General features: G+C 43.1%; 1 protein-coding gene across 3 annotated transcripts in view; it reads left to right on the forward strand.

Annotated features, from left to right (window-relative positions):
* The window catches only part of Cc2d2a (coiled-coil and C2 domain containing 2A), a 100,783-nt gene that overhangs the window by 42,498 nt on the left and 40,328 nt on the right, over positions 1-17,957 (forward strand). For all 3 annotated transcript variants that reach the window (XM_076864550.2, XM_076864552.2, XM_076864551.2), the window contains 5 exons: positions 858-964; positions 5,524-5,664; positions 7,705-7,861; positions 8,532-8,770; positions 10,976-11,153. In XM_076864550.2, coding sequence (XP_076720665.2) covers positions 858-964; positions 5,524-5,664; positions 7,705-7,861; positions 8,532-8,770; positions 10,976-11,153 — 822 coding nt within the window. The remainder of the gene's footprint in view (positions 1-857; positions 965-5,523; positions 5,665-7,704; positions 7,862-8,531; positions 8,771-10,975; positions 11,154-17,957) is intronic.

Raw genomic sequence — 17,957 nt, forward strand, 5'->3', positions numbered from 1 at the left:
GGAAAATTCTTCTGATGGGCTCAAACAATTAAAACAAAACAAAAAACTTACTCTGTCTGGGGCATGTGACACATTGTTCTGCCCAGAGGCAAAGGATGGGTATCGATGGTATATGGATGGTATCGGTGTATATTTAGTAAATGCAGACTCAGTGGCACACACACCTTAAAATGGTGTGGCAAGAAATGACATCAGATGGAAAATATATGGCTATTACTTGTTAAAATGATCTCAGTTCCTGAGACCAATAGTGACTCAAAAATCTGTCTTTAGAGACAGTCCCATATTTACATATAGTTGACATAGTGTTGCACCTAAACAAGCCAGCTGCTCCAACGGATGCTCAAAGGAATGGCCACCATTGGATTTATTTCCAATGTAACACTATCACATGAGATTTTCATAGGTAATTGGACTTTCAGTTTCATGCCCTGATTTTAAATCTTACTGCCCAAATAAGAGTGATCTATAATACCTCCTGTTATGTGTCTATAATTTTATAATTTTTTTATATCACAAGAACCCCAATGTGGGTCCAAGACCCACTGTCAGCTTTGAAAATAAACTGGTTTCTGGGACACTCACATAAAAGTAGTATTTCTCATGAGCAGCTTAATTATTGGAGCCACAGACCAGGATAGACAAACACTATGTCTTATTATTGCAGATTTTTAAGAACAGATGGAATAGTTCTCCATCCAAGTTCATTTTGGTGAAAGTCTGGAGACAGCTGGGTACTTGAACATCCTTTTATTAACGTTCACACCATTGTCCAGGAGAGCTGGGTGGGTCCAGTCACACTGTGTGCAATAGGGATAGAGTTTCTAATACAAAGCTTATATCCATATCTTTTTAAGCTCCAAGCTCTAAGAAATGCTGTTCAGGCCAGCCTTAGTCCAGAAACACCTCAGCAGTCTCTTGATACAAACCAAAAAACCATCAAAGAATATAAGTATGAAATTCGGTAAGTAAAGTTTATAATTGCAACTATTGCTTTTTTTTCTGTTAAATATATACTTGTCTATTTTTCTGGATAGCTTTCCTGAATGCACTGAATACATGTGAAATTTTGCCAAATGAAATAATGAAATGCATCATTGTATTAACACAAATTTTGAAGTCCAATAATATGAAGGAAGATGTGCGGAAATGGTAACTCTCATTCTCTGCAGACAAAAGCAAAAAAACCTACAATAGCGCAGCCATAGATTAGTAAAAACTGTTGTAGGTGTCCTTCAGTGGGGACCCAGCAAATTTGATTCAGATGTGTGCATCTAAGGAGTCACATATGCATGTGCACATGGTGACATCTGCAAAGATGTGCAGAGTGTCACTTATAATGTAAGAAACTGGAAATAAAGCAATCCTGTAGGAACACACATTGGTCCTATAGTAGACGTCTATATTACAGTTAAGATAACTGAATTAGATATGCACATACTAATGTGGATTGCTGGGAGCCATCAGCCAAGTAGGTATGACAAATTCCTTGCCAGCTTACTCCCATGCTGTCTAGTGGAAGGACTTCTGAAAGGTGACCTTGCTCAAGGACCAGGGCAGGATCCGTGTTTAGGGTGTTCCCCCTTTAGAATAGGGCATATCCTGCTGCTGAGTTCCTCTTGAGTGCTTAGGGTCAGACAGTATATTTTGGGAGACAGAAGCCCATGAGAAGTGGATTTGGGCAGAGAACGTGGATTCCCCCAGAGCGTGTTTGTAGACGGCCGGTGTGAGTTCGGGAATAAAGAATTGCTGTTTGAATCTACAAGCTGTGTGGAGACTCGTGATTTGTGCCCAGCCAGAGACTGTGGCAGTGGATAAAATGGAAAACAAAATGTTGAATAAAAAAATCAGTTGTCCAAGGATGCTCACAGTATGCGGTGACTCGCCAAGCCTAAAGAACACTTGGCCCAGTTCCCATTTGTTGTAGGCACCCATGAGTATAGTACATCCAGAAAGGACACGTGCCGGTTTCCTCCTCCAGGGAGGGAAGGATGGAAATGGAAGGAATGGGGTCTTCAAATGTAGCTATAGCATTTCATCTAAAAAAATCTCGAGTCAATGAGACAACATGTCGATAGATGTCATTTATTATCTGCACTTTTCTGTTTCTTCAAATTATTCATAGTTTAAAAATATAAAAAGTAAAACCCTGATCATTGCCTAACAAGAAAGGAATGTAGAATATAAAATGCTAACATCATTTAAAGTCCCTTTTCCTGGGGGAAATCCTGGTTAGCAGGGTTTTTTTGCCAATTCTCTGTACTGATGTTGTTATGTATATGTATTTTAGTTTTAAAGCAATATTGCATGTGACATTCTACAGCTTGCTTTTTATGTACGATGAATCTTAGAACTTTACCTCTTAGGATGTCTAAGTCTCTATCATTCAGAGGTGGGCAGATGTGGATTAACATGATTTATGCAATCCCAAATTGACAAGCATTATTCCCATTTCTTATTATTTAAATGCACTATAATGAAAATTCCTCTGAATATTTGCGTGTGAGTATTTCCACAGAACAAATTCTTAAAATAGGAAATAATCAAGGAGTTCCAGTGTATCTTTTGCTTTTTATGATCTAGCCATGAGCTAGAAATTCTTCCAGCAAAGCAGAAATTAATTCGGTTTGTATACTATAATTGGAGAGCATAAAGGGTACGTTTAAAAATGAAAATTTTTCATTCGTTTTTACAGTGCTAGGGATAGAATTCCTCAGGGCCTCACACATGTTAGGCAAATGCTCTACCTCTGAGTGACATCCCTAGCCTAAAAAATGAAAATTAATTTTTTACGTTAAAAGAAAAACATTACAGCCCTAACGTGAGAATAATTTTTGGTTTGCACAAATTGGGTAAAAAAAAAGTGACATCAAGTTGTTCTTAAACCAATCATTATTTATATGAAGTTATATTTACTCATTGTTATTTAGAAACGAACAGACCTGTGTTAGGCAAAGCCTGGTGGACTTACTGATCGCAAACCCTTTGCTATAGTTCTGCGGCCTCTGGAGATGAAAACCTCTGAGGGTTAGCAGAGAGAGGGATTTCAGTCCTTTGCTGATTTTTCATTCTATGGTAAAACAAATTCTGATCTGTCCCTGGATGTCTCTGTTAGTGGGCCCATTTCCTTAAGACCCTGCCATCTGCTGATCAGCAGCTCCCAGAGCTCCCCACCCAAGCACCGGCTGAGCCCTCTGTTGGTCCTGGTAACCTGGGCAGCACCTCTTTAGTTTTCTATTTTATTTTTCATAGCAGCATCATGACCGTGGTTCTTGTCCTCTAAACTGGAACCAGGATATTCAAGGAAAGATGCTCATGTACTACAGGGAAAAGCCTCTTCACTGAGACTTCACCAGAGATGTGCACACTCTTGAACAAATAAAAATTCTATGACCCCAGGTGCCCAACCAGCTACCACTTTGTATCAGTACTTTCCTGCACGGCCAAACTTCTGGAAAGCATTTATTATCTGCACTGTCTGCCCCTCTCCTCTCTGACCAAGGCTCTCCCACTCCTAGGTCATCTGCAGCCCTCTCAGTTCTTGGGTCCGGACACTGTCCCTGCACATTGCCCATTAAGGCGCTCTCTTCCCTCTCCTGAGGGCCTTGTTCCTCTCAGCCAGCTGCCTTCTCTCCATCCTTTGCCTGATCTTCCTTCTCTACCCAGAGCATAGGTGTTCAGAGTTCCTCAGGTGTGTCTGTTTTCCTTTTAACCTTTTAAAAATCTACATTCTCTCCTAGATGAATGCACTTTAAGTCAAGCAAAAATATGGGACATTTCATGGTGGTGGTTTTCAAAATCTCATAGATGTCAATGGCTCCCAAACCCTTGTCTCTGAGCTGGGCATCCTTCCAAACTCCAGACCTTCTATATCAGGTTGCAAAAAATCAACCCCTGCCTCCCTACCCAGACTTCTTCCCCTCTTCCTCCACAGCACTGGCCACAATTTTTAATTTAATATTTTCTGGGGATTCTTTGCTCCTTTAGCTCATGTGTCAATTTTTTCTGACTTCTTTTTAATGTTTCTTAGAAACTATTTTGATAGGAACTAAAAAAGGAGGTAGAAAAATATTTTTAAATATTGTTAAAAATTTATCAGAAAGCCTAAGGGGGGGTCTTGTAACTTGATAGAATCATTTTATGTTACAATTTTGAAAACTAAGGCAGAGGAGGCAGCAGCTGAAGGCCAAAGACAGGAGCAGATGACTGATAATGAGAAATAACCTTTGTGCACCACGCACCTAGGGCTCAGGCTGGGTTCTGAGCACACGGTGCAGGAGCTCTTCTACTGCTCCAAAGCCCCGGGAAGTGGGCTCTGTTAGGGCACCTGTTCTGGAGATCAGCATGGAGAAGCGAAACAGCTTGTCCAAGGTCAGCTAGTAACGGACAAAGCCAGCACTCAGGCCTGGGTGGTCTGCTTCAACAGCTTCACCCCTCAGCATTGTGCCTGAGGGTCCCCAAGGAGAATGTATCTTCTACTTTGTCACTGTTCTGCTTTCCTTGGCTCTTCAGAGAGTGCTGATCTTGGCTACCCCACCACTAGCTGACTATCATCTTTTGCCATCTTCCTCTTCTGCTGCCTCCAGTTGAACCATGGGCAACCCAGGCCTCCTGGCTCGTCTGAGGCTGAGTCATCCCAGACTTGAGCTCCCAGGCTCAGGCCTCCCTTGGGTCTGCCATGCTCCCTCCGATCCCCGTGACAATCCCTCAGACACGTCCTGTCACCATTTATGTGTGTGTGCCCCCTGAGCTGAAATATAAACTCCCTGGGGACAGTGACATCTCTCTCCAAGACCTTCTGGGTACCCTAGGATAATGCACGACATTTGTTCAAATAATTCAATACTATTCTCATTAATTAACTAACTCATTAATGGCATAATATGGCACATGTTGGATCTGGATCTGGCTATCATAAAGGAGAATTAAAATAAGGCACTAAATACTTCACATACGTTTAAAATGGAAGTAAAGATAAAAGCATTTTCAAATGATGCCTCTTTAGGTCAAGCCAAATATACGGGCCATTTCATTAGCACAGAAAATTCTCCAAGGCATGCAATAATATTACTTCATCTGCTTAGCAGGGAATCCGTGATCTCTTATGACAGAAAGCCTTCAGTGTTTTGCTGTTAACTGCAATAGCTACATTCTCTGCAGTGTTTACAAAAATTTAGTCCCTGGGAACTGCCTTTACTGTTGGGTCCCTTATTTTTATAGCCACAGAGGAGGTTGTTAGTTTAAGGGTGCATAGTTGTGATAAAAAAAAAAAATAATAAGGTAATTTAGTTTAATTGAAGTCAGATTCACCTAAAGAGAACAAAATCAAATAAACCTCTCAAAAACAGATCAGCAACCTATAGCCTTCAAATTCACATTAGTATTTTGTTTTCTAGCACTGTCTAAAAATTTTGAAGCTATCTAGTTGAATATACCATCACTGTAGCATTATTAATTTCACTTTTGTTTGCAAACACACCTAAATAACTCTAATATACATTCACATGTTATTTTGTCTTGTAGGCAAACAAGGAAACTGCGTGACGCCGAACAAGAGAAAGACAGAAACCTGCTGAAGACCCTCATAAAAGTCTGGAAAGAGATGAAATCTCTTCGAGAGTTCCAAAGGTTTACAAATACGCCCTTGAAGCTTGTTTTGAGAAAGTAGGCTGTCTTTTTTTGTATTATTATTATTTTATTGGGCTATGTCATACATCAAGAAAAATGTGTAAGATAGATACGGTTTAAAAAACGACAAATGGATAGCCTTATAACTACTCTCCAGGCCAAGAAAGGAAAGATTGTAGGCACCAGGGCAGCTCGGGTTCCCCTCTACCCAGGAAGGAACAACACTCCAGACTTCTGTGATCCTGTCTCCTCACTTTTATATAGTTTTACAATCAGAAATATGTACTTTAACATTGCTGTGTTTGACCTACAGAAGTCAAAGTGTATTGTGTATAGTCTTTAGTAAACACATGCTTCTTTTTGTCAATGTTATCTGATGTTCATCTACTTGAGAATGCATAGCTGTAGTTCCTTCTCTTTGCCTTTTAAAATTTTGTTACATGAACACAGCAAAATTTGTACAGTTTAATGATGATTGGCATTAGAGCTGGTTCTGCATTTCAACTCTTTATAAACATCACTTCTGTAGACACTTTTGGATTGTTCCTCAGGATAAATGTGCCTAAGATTTCCAGAAATATACCTGAAAGTAGAAATGGTGAGTCTGAGCAGAAATCACGGATTCTTTTTTTTTTTTTTTTAGATACATGATCCCCAAAAGAGCACCTACCATTTCTGCTCAGTTAATCATTTGTCTGCTCAGTTAATTGGCTAATGAAAAATTCAGATATTCTGTCCCATAAAAGCCAAAGATGTCTTCTGAAAGTTCCAGTGTTTTTGCTTCCCAACTCCATCTCCTCGGCTACCCTTCCCACACAAAAGCAATACATTAGTCTTTGCCAGTTTATTCTCTCCTTCTGCCTGGTTCTTTGGTTTCTTCATTCCTTCATTTTTCTCCTTCTCTCCTTCCCTTTCTTCATAAGTATGTCTTTAGGAAATTTACCCATAAGTAACTATAGCCAAATTCCTTTGGACTACCCATTTTTTCATATTATTTATTTGTCTATCCACCTTATGATAAAGCATGATTTCGCCTGCCAAACAATAATTGAAATCTCAACTAGTTTATTTGTGCCTGATTAACGGTGAGCAAAGGGAATGGTTCTCTGTATATCACAGATAGATCATAATTTAAGGGACGGATTTTCCCAAAGTCTATAAATGTCGGGTACCCCTGTGTATTTTAATGGATTTCTTTGGTAGCTAACCTAGAGACTTGTAAGAGCTTGTGCCTTGGGGAATTGCTCCCTGCTAAACTGCTAGGCCACGGGAGCCTAGACATTCAACAGCTCTAGACACTTGACTAAATTTATCTAAAATGTATGGAGATTTAAGAGTGTAGAACTTGAAAACCCGACTGCATCAGAAAGAGCAATCACTAAGTGCACCACCTGCAAAGTGCTAGGCGGGATATGAGCACTGCGTGTTTGCCACACCCCACCTCGGAGGGGCACGCTGTTGGTTAACACAGGGAGGCCTCCAGATAGACAGCAATAAGGAAACCTTGGCATTAAATCATCTAGAGCTCATGTGGCCACTGCACCTTTTGTTGGTAGGACATCTCCCAGAACTAATGCTCTCCAGAACAGACCATGGGAAACCTTAGCTTGGGTTTATCTCCTTAGGAAACATCAGCAAAATCATCAGGTAAAAATTCACATGATCAAGCCAATGTCAAAATGGTGGTCCGAGGGACTCTGTAGCGAAAAAATCAAATGGTTCCTCAGAGATGTGGAGAGTTAATAAAATCACTGCAATGAAACTTCTATGTTGTGGGTTGAGGACTTACAGGCACTGTGTCAGCAGCCCATGAGGGTCATTTAATCCAGAAGAACATTTCTTCTGAGAGGTCAGATTCCAGCTCTACCACTCACCAACTGTGGGTTCTTGGGCAAATTACATAACTTCTCTGTGCTGCAGTCACCTATTTAGGGGATGACATTCTTTCTCATAGGGTCACAGTAATATATATACAGCACTTTTGCTCATAGCAAACCCAGAATAAGCATTTTCTGTGATTATTACTCTCTTGCTTAATTCTAAGAAATAACTAAGGTACTATAAATTCATTTAAAGGGAAAAAGTTGACCAAAAAGCTGATGAAGAAGCATATGAAGCAGAAATTCAAGCTGAAATAAATGAATTGTTGGAAGAGCACATGGAAGAGTACGAACAGAAGATGGAAGAGTATAGAGCTTCATACCAGCAGTGGAAAGCCTGGAAGAAAGCCCAAGTGTGTAAATGGGTCTGGGCCTGGAGCAGAGCTGGTGGGGAGGATGCAGGAGGGTGGCCCCCAAGGCAGCAGAAAGGAGACTGGATTGGCAGACTGGAGTCTCCTGCTGGCTCCACCATAATTGACTGGCTAATGCTTCTGTTTTAAAAACCCACCGGCTAGCTGACACCAGAGCCAGTATTTGCGTGAACAAACAAGTAAATAATAACACAGTAATCGCTAACGTGTGGAGCACGAGGCTAGGGGTCCTACATGGATTATCCCATTGGATGCACAGCACCTCTGTTTCCCTCAGATAATTGTGTAACTATGCACAGGACCCGGCAAAACTGAATCCAGGGGCAACAAGGAAGAGATCAGGGTGACCCGCAATACCTGCTGCTCTCCTTGATTTAATTTTTGATCCGAATTGCTGGCCTGGAGAACCAGTATTCATGAGCACATTGCAGGCCCCAGGCAGCACGCACCCAGCAGGCGCCAACTCACATCAGCATCCTGGGAGGAGCTTCCCATGCTGTCCCCACTTGGGTGAGAGGACTGAGGCCCAGAGGGCAGTGAGCTGGTTGGGAGAGATGGGCTGGGTTTGCCTCCAGCTCTGCGGGGCGCTGAGACTGTGCCTAAAGGAAATCCCCAACTCCTGATTGACGTCAGGCTGCCTTTTACCCTTCAGAGGGCCAAGAAGAAGAAAAAGAAGGAGGCAGCGGAAGAACACCCCGAGGAGGAGGCAGAGGAGGCCCCTCCGGGGGAGGAGCCCGTGAAGCCGGTCCCTCCAGAGCCCACTGACCGGGGAGAGCTAGAGCAGAAGGTGAGGGAGCGAGCAGCCCACAGCAGGAGGCGCCCGGGGGAACCCCTGCTGCTCCCCGAGCTGAGCCTGGCGGGGAGCGTGACGCCCAATGAGCAGTGCCCCAGGTGAGCAGATGCTGTGACCACAGGTGAGGTTGATGCCGGCTCCCACTCAGGTGTGTGCGTGCATGCAGGTGCGGGCAGACATATGCGTGCTCCCCGTGTGAAGTATACTCCGATTGAGCTCCATGGTCAGGAGAACCACTACCCTCTGTGAGTGCACATTAGATTGAGCCTGCTCACATTTGGTGATTCTTTAGGATTCGGCCACCTCTGCATCCGCACCAACCACACAGGAGTACTTGCATATAGCTGCCTGTAGGAGGTGTCCCAACTGCCAATCTGTGCCTGCTCTCCACTGTCTGGTGACTTGGGGTGAACTGGCCTACCTATAACCTTCATACACCTTTCAGTTCACTGCTACCATGTCCCTTTTCCCTGATGCAGACACTGAAGCCTCTCCTTACCCCTTGATTTTGCCTACACCAGATACCAGAGGTTCACCACAGCTTCTGTCTTTGAAGGTCTTGTAGAACCTCCCAAATAGAGTTACAGGTGTGCCCTATGGCTAGTATTGAAGTCAAGGTGTCTGAAGCAGACCCTCTGGATTTGATAAAAGTACATTTCTAAGCCGAGGTAGCACATGCCTGTAATCACAGCAGCTTAGGAGGCTGAGGCAGGAGGATGGCAAGTTCAAAGCCAGCCTCAACAACTTAGCAAGTCCTTAAGCAACTCAGAAAGGCCCTATCTCTAAATACAATATAACAAAAGGGCTGGGAATCTGGCTCAGTGGTTAAATGCCCTGGATTCATTTTTATGTGGTACGTAAGAAAAACATTCTGAAGTTTTATGTGTGTATAATAAACCATAAACATATTACATGTCTTTTCTCTTTAAAAATTACAAATATTTTTAGATTCCCTGTTTATTGTATTTCCTACACCTTATCGCCATGTGTGGCCCCAGGATCAGCAGCTTTGGCATCTCTTGAGAACTCATTAGAAAGCAGAAGCTCAGATTCTACCTGAGACCTGTGGAGCCTGAAACTCTGGGTGGGGCCAGAGAGCCAGGTTTTCACAAGGCCTTCAGGCGATTCTGATGCATGTCACAGCATATCCTAATTGGAATCTGCTAAACTCATAGAAACCCCCAGAGCCCAAGCTTCAATTTCCAATAACTGCAAGACCTACCATGATTGTAGGCAATATCTTAGACTGGTATCTTCAGGATACCAACATTAAAAGTGAGGATTTGAGCTGGGCGAGTCAGCCTCCAAGCTTACTAGGATGTGGGGGTTGATTCGGATGCTATTTAAAGATTTCCCATGTCCTCTGTGATTTCAAACTTCTCTTAATGTGTTAATCACTGGGGGAGAAGGGGTTACTGGAGATTGGACTCAGGGCCACTCAACCACTGAGCCACATCCCCAGCCCTATTTTGTATCTTATTTAGAAATAGGGTCATACTGAGTTGCTTAGCACCTTTCTTTTGCTGAAGCTGGCTTTGAACTCATGATCCTCCTGTCTCAGTCTCTCCGGCCACAGGTGTGCACCACAGCTCCCGGCTGCTAATAATTTTTTAATTGTAACTTCTTGTGCATTTTCGTGTGTGCTTTCAACCTCACCTATCAGATACATAAATAAACTGAACCAGCTATTTTCAAAACACACATACCATATCATGTTATTTTGCCATAAACATTCAAAATATGGAATGACAGAGCATGTTTTTTTTAAAGGTAAAACTGGCTGGTGCTGGATTAGGTAATATTCCCTTTTGACTGAGAATGAACAAACACCTCATCCTAATAAGTTTCTGCGTTTTCACTGGGATTTAGGATTACAATCCAGATACCTCCAAGCCAATGACCATAATCACCCCTTCCTTAGACCATCAAGTAAGGGGAACATGATGGAAGGGGGAGGTTTTGCTCTGCCTGTTGTAGAAGGTCCCTGGGAACAAGAGTTCTGTTGATGTCCAAGTCTGTAGATGTCTTAAATTTTTCTTGCAATTTGGTGTTAAATGTCCTTTATAGGCCACGAAACATTCTGAAGATGTGCTTTTCCGTGTCTGTTAATGGCCTCTCTGTAAGTTCCATGTCACAGTAGTTTATTCTAGTAAGTTCTGCAAGACAGGTGGCTGTTTTGGTTCAGTGGGGGCTAATGTGATTGATGGAGTTGCCCCAGTTACGTCCAGCGTCCATTCATCCCACACTCCAGTGATCCTTGGCAAACTAATACTGACCCCAGCTGCAAATGGTCTCATTTGCAGGGTGGAGGTCTCGCGGAGAGAAGATGTGAGGCGGCGCTGTGTGTACTTGAAGGTGCTCTTCAACAACAAGGAGGTGTCCAGGACAGTCAGTCGGCAGCTTGGTGCAGACTTCCGAGTTCACTTTGGGCAGATTTTCAACTTACAGATATTCAACTGGCCAGAGAGCTTAACACTTCAGGTAAACATTTCAGTTATAGTCACTGGCTCAAGAGTGGCGTGGTCATTGAAGGTGTGGGTGGTTCTAAATCATCCATTGGCTATGCAGATATCTTGAAAGATTCTCAAGAGGAACAGGTCAGCTCTTAATTTTAAAGTTTCTTAAAGTCTCGGTGAAAAGAGATCTGTTACCCTGCACAGCTCCTGAAGAGACTGGCAGAGTAATTGGTGGGTGGCTGAAAGATTGTGGAGGGCAAGTACATTCACTGAAGAAATACTTCAAAATCCCAGTCTACAGGACCCTAGCATATTGTAACAGAGAAACCAGTTATGCCACCATCACGGGGGCATAATAATCTAGCACTGGGGTATAGGTGCTAGATTCCCCCAAATTAATAAATCTCCCCACCAGCCTAAATCCCACCATTAGCAACATATTAGTTTTTGTCTGATTTAGTTTCCCAGGGCTGGCATAACTAAGTACCCCAAACTTGATGGCCTAACACAACAGAAATGTATTTGTTCCAGTTCTGGAGGCCCAAAGTCTCAAGTCAAGGTACCAGTAGGGCCACACCCCCTTCAAAGGCTCTGGAGGAGAACCTTTCTTGCCTCTTTGGTTTCCGGCAGCTCTTGGAGCTCTGATTCATGAAGCATTGCTCCTGTCTGTGCCTTCATCTCCACATGGCCTTCTTTGGGTCTGGTGTATTCCTTTTATCTCTTATAAGGACACTCTCATTGGATTTAGGGCCGCCCTAGTCTCATCATGATCCTTAAATAACTACACCTGCAGAGTCCCCATTTCTAAATTAGGTCATATCCTGAGGATCTGGACGGATGTCAATTTAGAAGAAAAATGGTGCCCCAAAGCTGCACGTTCTTTTGTGAGTTCTCTCTTATGATGTTGATGGATTTCTTTCATGATTCTAACAGGAATGTTAACGAGGGCTACAGATGAGCAGCATGTGTACCCTGCTTCCTATCGACTTCCCAAGCAGATTTCACGAGTCCTCAGCCATTACACAGGCAGAAATTTCTCAGTCCCACCCGCTACCCTGGCCAGAAATGACAATCAGCCTGTTCCACCCTGAGCCTGGATCTAACTTTAGAATCCCCTCAACAAGTACTCCTGGCAACCACTGCCTATTGATTGTGATTGATCTTAAGTTGGCCCGTAACATTAGAGATGTACAATGATTATAATTTATATACCATATAGAAAATAGCTGCTGCCCATTGCCCCTAAGTACCACCTTGATCACATGGACCCTGCTTCCAAGACCCCCAGACCTTCCCACAATTGATCACTAAAGGGGGTGCTCAACCAAGGCTACTGCCCCTAGGACCCTTTTCCCAAGCTGTGCAGACAGCTCTTCTGTCTGTCTAGAGCTGTGCCCTGGGTGTTGAGCACCAACCTCAGGAGTTAACAACCTCCCCAAACTGGGAGAAGCTTGAGACAGCCAAGATAGAGGTTCTTGTGACAGTGGAAAGGAAGCACAGAGGAGGGGTGCCAAGAAGAGGGAGGGGGGCCCTTTAAGGACCAGCATTGGGCAACCAAGGCTGACCACCTTGGCCTGGAATTCTCCCAGACCCTGGCAGTTTTGTTCTACACCTTTGCATCTAGGACCTGGGGTAGGGGCAACAGAGAGGATCCTCATTTACAAAGCACTGATCACCAAGACTCAAGCCAGGTAGATTCCTTGATTTTATTATTATCAATGCAGTTACTGGTAACCACACGGATACCTACACAACTAAAAGAATGTTCTTGAAATTTTAGAATCTAGCATAGGCCAGTCACTCATATAATCCTAAATGCCAGCTAATTTTTTTTTAAGTCTTTGCATTCTGAAACTTGAAAATAATAGAACTTATATTAATAGAACTCACTAATTTAAATTGTATAGACACGAGAGAAGAAACAGGTACATTTTTCAAAGTAAAGGTATTGGTATTCGCAGTGGGATTGACATTGGAGGTTTGGTGAAAACCTGAGATTTCCTTAATCCTAAAAATTCCCTTTCTGCATACCATCTATAGGAAAACTCTCTCTATATAAATTTCTACTAAATTTTACTTCCTAAAATTTACAACTCTGAACAAAGGCAGGACATAAAATGAGGTGATTTTGTCTTCAGGTGGGAGTGGGGGACCCCCACAGTCTGCACTGGGAAGGCGAGCCAGGTGGCCACCAGCTGAGTGACCACTGGATTGCTAGTGGAGAACTGAGAGCCATGTGAGAAAGGGGTACACAGGGCCCATCAGTCCAGTGGGGAAATAAGAGAGAAGGACAGAGGAACAGCACTGGCTGGCGTGCAGATGTGAAGGGCCACTGGGGGGAACAGTGTTAACTGTGATGTTTGATTTCATGCACGTTCTAACCACAAGCCCAGTGTTTGCTAGCCAGACTTGAGATAAGAATGCCAAGGCATGAAGCACATGAATTCAAAGACTGGCAGAGAAGCCAGGAGCAGGTGGGAAGGACCCAGCCACAGAGATGGGAGGAAGAGGTCAATTAAAGCAGCCTTCAGTGGTGGGACCCAGGGCTTGATGATAGTTTGGCTTGAAGGAATAAAAGGAATAGCAGTCTACACTGGCCCCCAGAGAAGGCTGAGACTGGACTTCCAGAGCAGGGGAGTTTGAGCCAGGCCAGTATCAGAAAGGTCTTGAAACTCTCGGCTTCTGAGGTCCTTCCAAAACAAATGCTTTACCTTTTGCAAAGGAAATTTGTCTTAGAAGTGTAAAAGTTTTGTGATGATTGCCTCAGTTTCTTTGTTTATCGTTTATGTTCTCAGTTTCAGCTTAAAAAATACTAGCAACTGTTATGTAATAGTGCTAGGCAGGTTGCACATTTTTTAAGTATTGTTGTTTTCCCACAGGAATCAATCCTGTTGAGCTTTTACTTTCCAGCGTGTAGTCTGAGATGGGGAATTGAGGATAATAAACTCCTCCCAGGGCCTGTTCTGATTTCTCTGGCTCATCTTTAGAGTGGCACATCAAGGCCAGAAAATAGTGATATTTGGGCAAGGAAGTCCTTGTTTACCTTGTCTCGTTCACTTTTATAATGGTTTCTTTGTCCTCTGTGAATAAAAGTCCAAAAGAGATTGTTTTTCATACTCATCTTACTTTATGCTTTCAGTTGGTGACAGCAAATCAGACTGTTGCAAGTCATCCTCAGAAGCTAAGGGAAGTAGGTACAGGAGACCCACAGTCTGCAGAGTGGAATCAGGTGGCCAGGAGCAGGTGGGAAGAGCAGGTGGCTGCCTAGGAGGACAGGTTACCTGGGGCAGGGTAAAGACAGCTGTGGTCATCTAATGTGAAAGGCAGGAGTGTACACAGACCAGGGGCAGCTGGGGAAAGTGTCGAGGAAATAACATTTATGACAATACTGCAGGGCCTGGTCACTTAAACAGGCCATTTCATGCTGCACTGGAGAAAATCACAGATACTATCATTCTGAGTTTCAGAGATCTTGAGTCAAGTGGCATAGTTGAATTAAATCCAGACTAATTAGGCTCTACACTTTATCCTCATTTCACCTAATTAGGAATAACAGTAAAGGAGAGCAAAGTCCAATCAATTCTTCTGGACTCAGAATTGATTACTGCGAAGGAGTCTTAGAAGGCCATCTCAGGCACCCCATGTATTGAACTGTTAGTATTTAGTGATCTCTAGCATAAGGTGACAGTCACAGAACAATGACAACAGTTCAGGCACCATTTTAAACCCTTTCACCTAAACTCATTGAACCATCTCGGCAATCTCATGGTAGCTGTATTGCTGCTCCCTTCCTATGAATGGAAAAGTTAACTGAGGGAGAAGTTAAATAACTGACCTGAGATCACACAGCCAGATAGGAGAACAGGCCTGGCCTGGCCCCTAACTACCTGACCAGTCTACACCTGTGGCTGGGACACGCAACCCAGCAAGTGTTTGCTGAGCAGAGCATCCTGCAGGTAGCTGTGGGAAACAGGAGGATGAACTAGACATAATCCCAGATGTAGGTGGCAGTGAGGAAATGACATGAGGCTGGTGGCTGGGATTCTGTGGTCTGGGACGAGAGAAACTGAAGAAGCCCAGAGGAGGCCTCCCTCCCAGAGGCTCTGCCGAGGAGGGAAATGGAAGAGGAATCCTGGATGACTTCAGGGTATGGCTGATTTGAGCTTGTTTACCAGCTGTGAGGAGAGCAAAGAGCGCAGAACAGATTGATGTCTTTGGAAATAAGAAGGAAAGTTGAGCGGAGGCAGGGAACCAAGGCCCACAGAGTGCTGGGAGGGGTGGGACCTAGGAAGGTCCCTTGAGGAAGGAGCGTTGACACAGAATGGAGGACAGGGCCATGAAGGGGAGAATGTCAGATGTCCTTAACCCTCCAGTGGAGGAACCGTCTGAGGGCACAAAGGAAGGGAAGGTTGGTTCGATGCTGAGCTGAAACAGGGCCATTCGCCAGGAGATGACTAACCTCAGTGAACAGTATCCAGGACAGATCACAGAGCAGCCATTCATACCCGATCCAACATGGCCAAGTGCAAGAGATGAAACTGTCTTTTTAATCAGAGAAATATGACTAAAACCATGCAATGCAACTTTATTTCTGGATGGAATTTTTGTTATTTTCTTTTGCTTTGCAGTGCTGGGAACAAACCCAAGGCCTCATACATGCGAGACAAGTGCTCTACCAGCGAGCACATTTCCAGTCCTGGAATGCATTTTTAAATCTATCTTAGCTTGATTCCCAAGGTTTCTCTTAGCTGTATACTTCTGAATCTTACTAGCAGTTAAATTTGTTCCAGATTCTTCAATTAAAGCAAACAATATTCCCAAGCAAGAAAATAATAATTTCATAAATGGCCTCAATTTTGCTTTCCCAACAGAAGTTTTGAACACTTAAATGTGAATCAAATTAGATTTCCTATCTTGTTACTGACTTAATGTTCCATCTCCAAGCACACCCATCATTTGCTCAGAGTGGTGCTTCTCAAGTGGTTAATTTTGTCCATTGGGGGACATTTGACCGTGTCTAGAGATGTTTTTGATTAACCTAACTGGTGGACAGTTACAGACATCACTGGTGGTTAGAGGCACTAACCACATCTTCTGCTGCCTTCAAAAAGTAGAGCAAAAACTTTGCGAAAACCTTGAATGTCTTTCAGCTTTGTCAGATGGCATCCCGCTTCTCTTATTGGAAAGTAGATAATGACCTTGTGAGTAGAAGTCCCAGTGGACACACCTTCCATTCCCCTGGAGAACAGACCCACCTCCAGGAGTCCCACTCAGTTCCTCTCTGACACTGGATGGGAATATGGCTCTTGAGACTGCAAACAAGGACTCTTGCAGTGACGTCCACCAGAAATGCCCTCAATGTGGCCAGTGTTTCATACTAAGCATGATGACCAGCACAGGCCACACCCAGGAGGAATAAATACCAAACAAGCCCAGAAGCATTTACCGTAAAATATCTAGTGAATGCTTAAACTCTAACAGGGATACGTGTGCAGACCCCCCAGAGTCATATAATAAACAAATACTCGGTGATTCTGTCACAGGAGCAGGAACTGAACTAGAACTGTCGGGTCTGTTATCTTATTTAATCTTCATCGTAAACCAAACACACCTAAAGCTTCTAGTGGGATTTATATAAAAGGATGTCCCAAGAAGTTAAAATTTTGGCTAGTTAAAAAAACTAACCTTTTTTTTTTTTTTAATGAAAGAAAACACACCATTTTCTCATGCTGAAACTTCATTCAGTGAGCGCATAGTTAACAGGACAAACCTGAGTCTCCTGTGCAGTAAGTAATAGCTGACCACATGTTTGTGAAGATGTGTGAAAGTCAGAACTGCGGGCTCCTGAGAGGCTTTGGGACAGCCAATAGTAACACTCCTTTCCCCCTCAGCATTCTGAATCCATGGAAATGGGGAGAAAAAGTGCACTCACAAATTAATAGAGGCTTAAGGGACATGTCAGTCATTTGCAATGTATGGAATACCTTTTGGTCCTGATTCAAACACAATATATAGGTTTTTCAAGAAATTTTGAATCTTAATAATTGATGTTACTAATGAATTACTGTGATAAGAGTATTGTAATTATGCCTTATTTCATATCTTTTCCCCCCTTTTTTTCAGTATAGGGAATTGAACCCAGGGCCTCATGCATGCTAGGAAAGCACTCTGCCACTGACTGAGCTGCCTCCCAAGCTCTTGTTAAATTTTATTTTGAGATAGGGTCTTGCTAAGTTGCTCAGGTTGGCCTCAAACTGGTCATTCTTCTGTCTCAGTCTCTCAAGTAGCTGGGATTACAGGCATATGCCACAGTTCCCAGCAATATCCTTATCTTTTAAAGATGCTTACTAAAATATTCATAGATAAAATGATGTTTAGGTTCAAGATATTGAAAGAAAGGAAGTGATTAAGGGTATAAGTCAAATAAGACAGACAAATTAGTGATAGTTAAAGCAAGGAATAGGGTCCTGGTGTATCATTATTCTTGTACTATGTATGCTTGATATTTCCCATAAAAATTTTAATACAGCTATAAATATTATGTTTTTTGCTGATAAACCTGAATCCAGAGAGCATGGCTTTCATGTGCCATTTATAGGCTCTCAGTGGAGCCCCTGGGTTAGGTAGACGTTGCCATCCAACCACAGGAAAGCCATGAACATCACAGGTCTCCTGATGGACCCAGCCTGTTGGAATAACTCATAGTGACATGAAATCTGACATCTTGAGTTCAGTTCCTATGCAAATTTTACACTTTCCTCCACTAGTGCCACCAAGCTCAGTCAGTCACCTTACAAATGTGAGCAGTGGATCCTAGGAGATGAGGCCA

The sequence above is a fragment of the Callospermophilus lateralis genome, chromosome 8 (genome assembly GCF_048772815.1).
Source record: "Callospermophilus lateralis isolate mCalLat2 chromosome 8, mCalLat2.hap1, whole genome shotgun sequence".
Taxonomy (NCBI): domain Eukaryota; kingdom Metazoa; phylum Chordata; class Mammalia; order Rodentia; family Sciuridae; genus Callospermophilus; species Callospermophilus lateralis.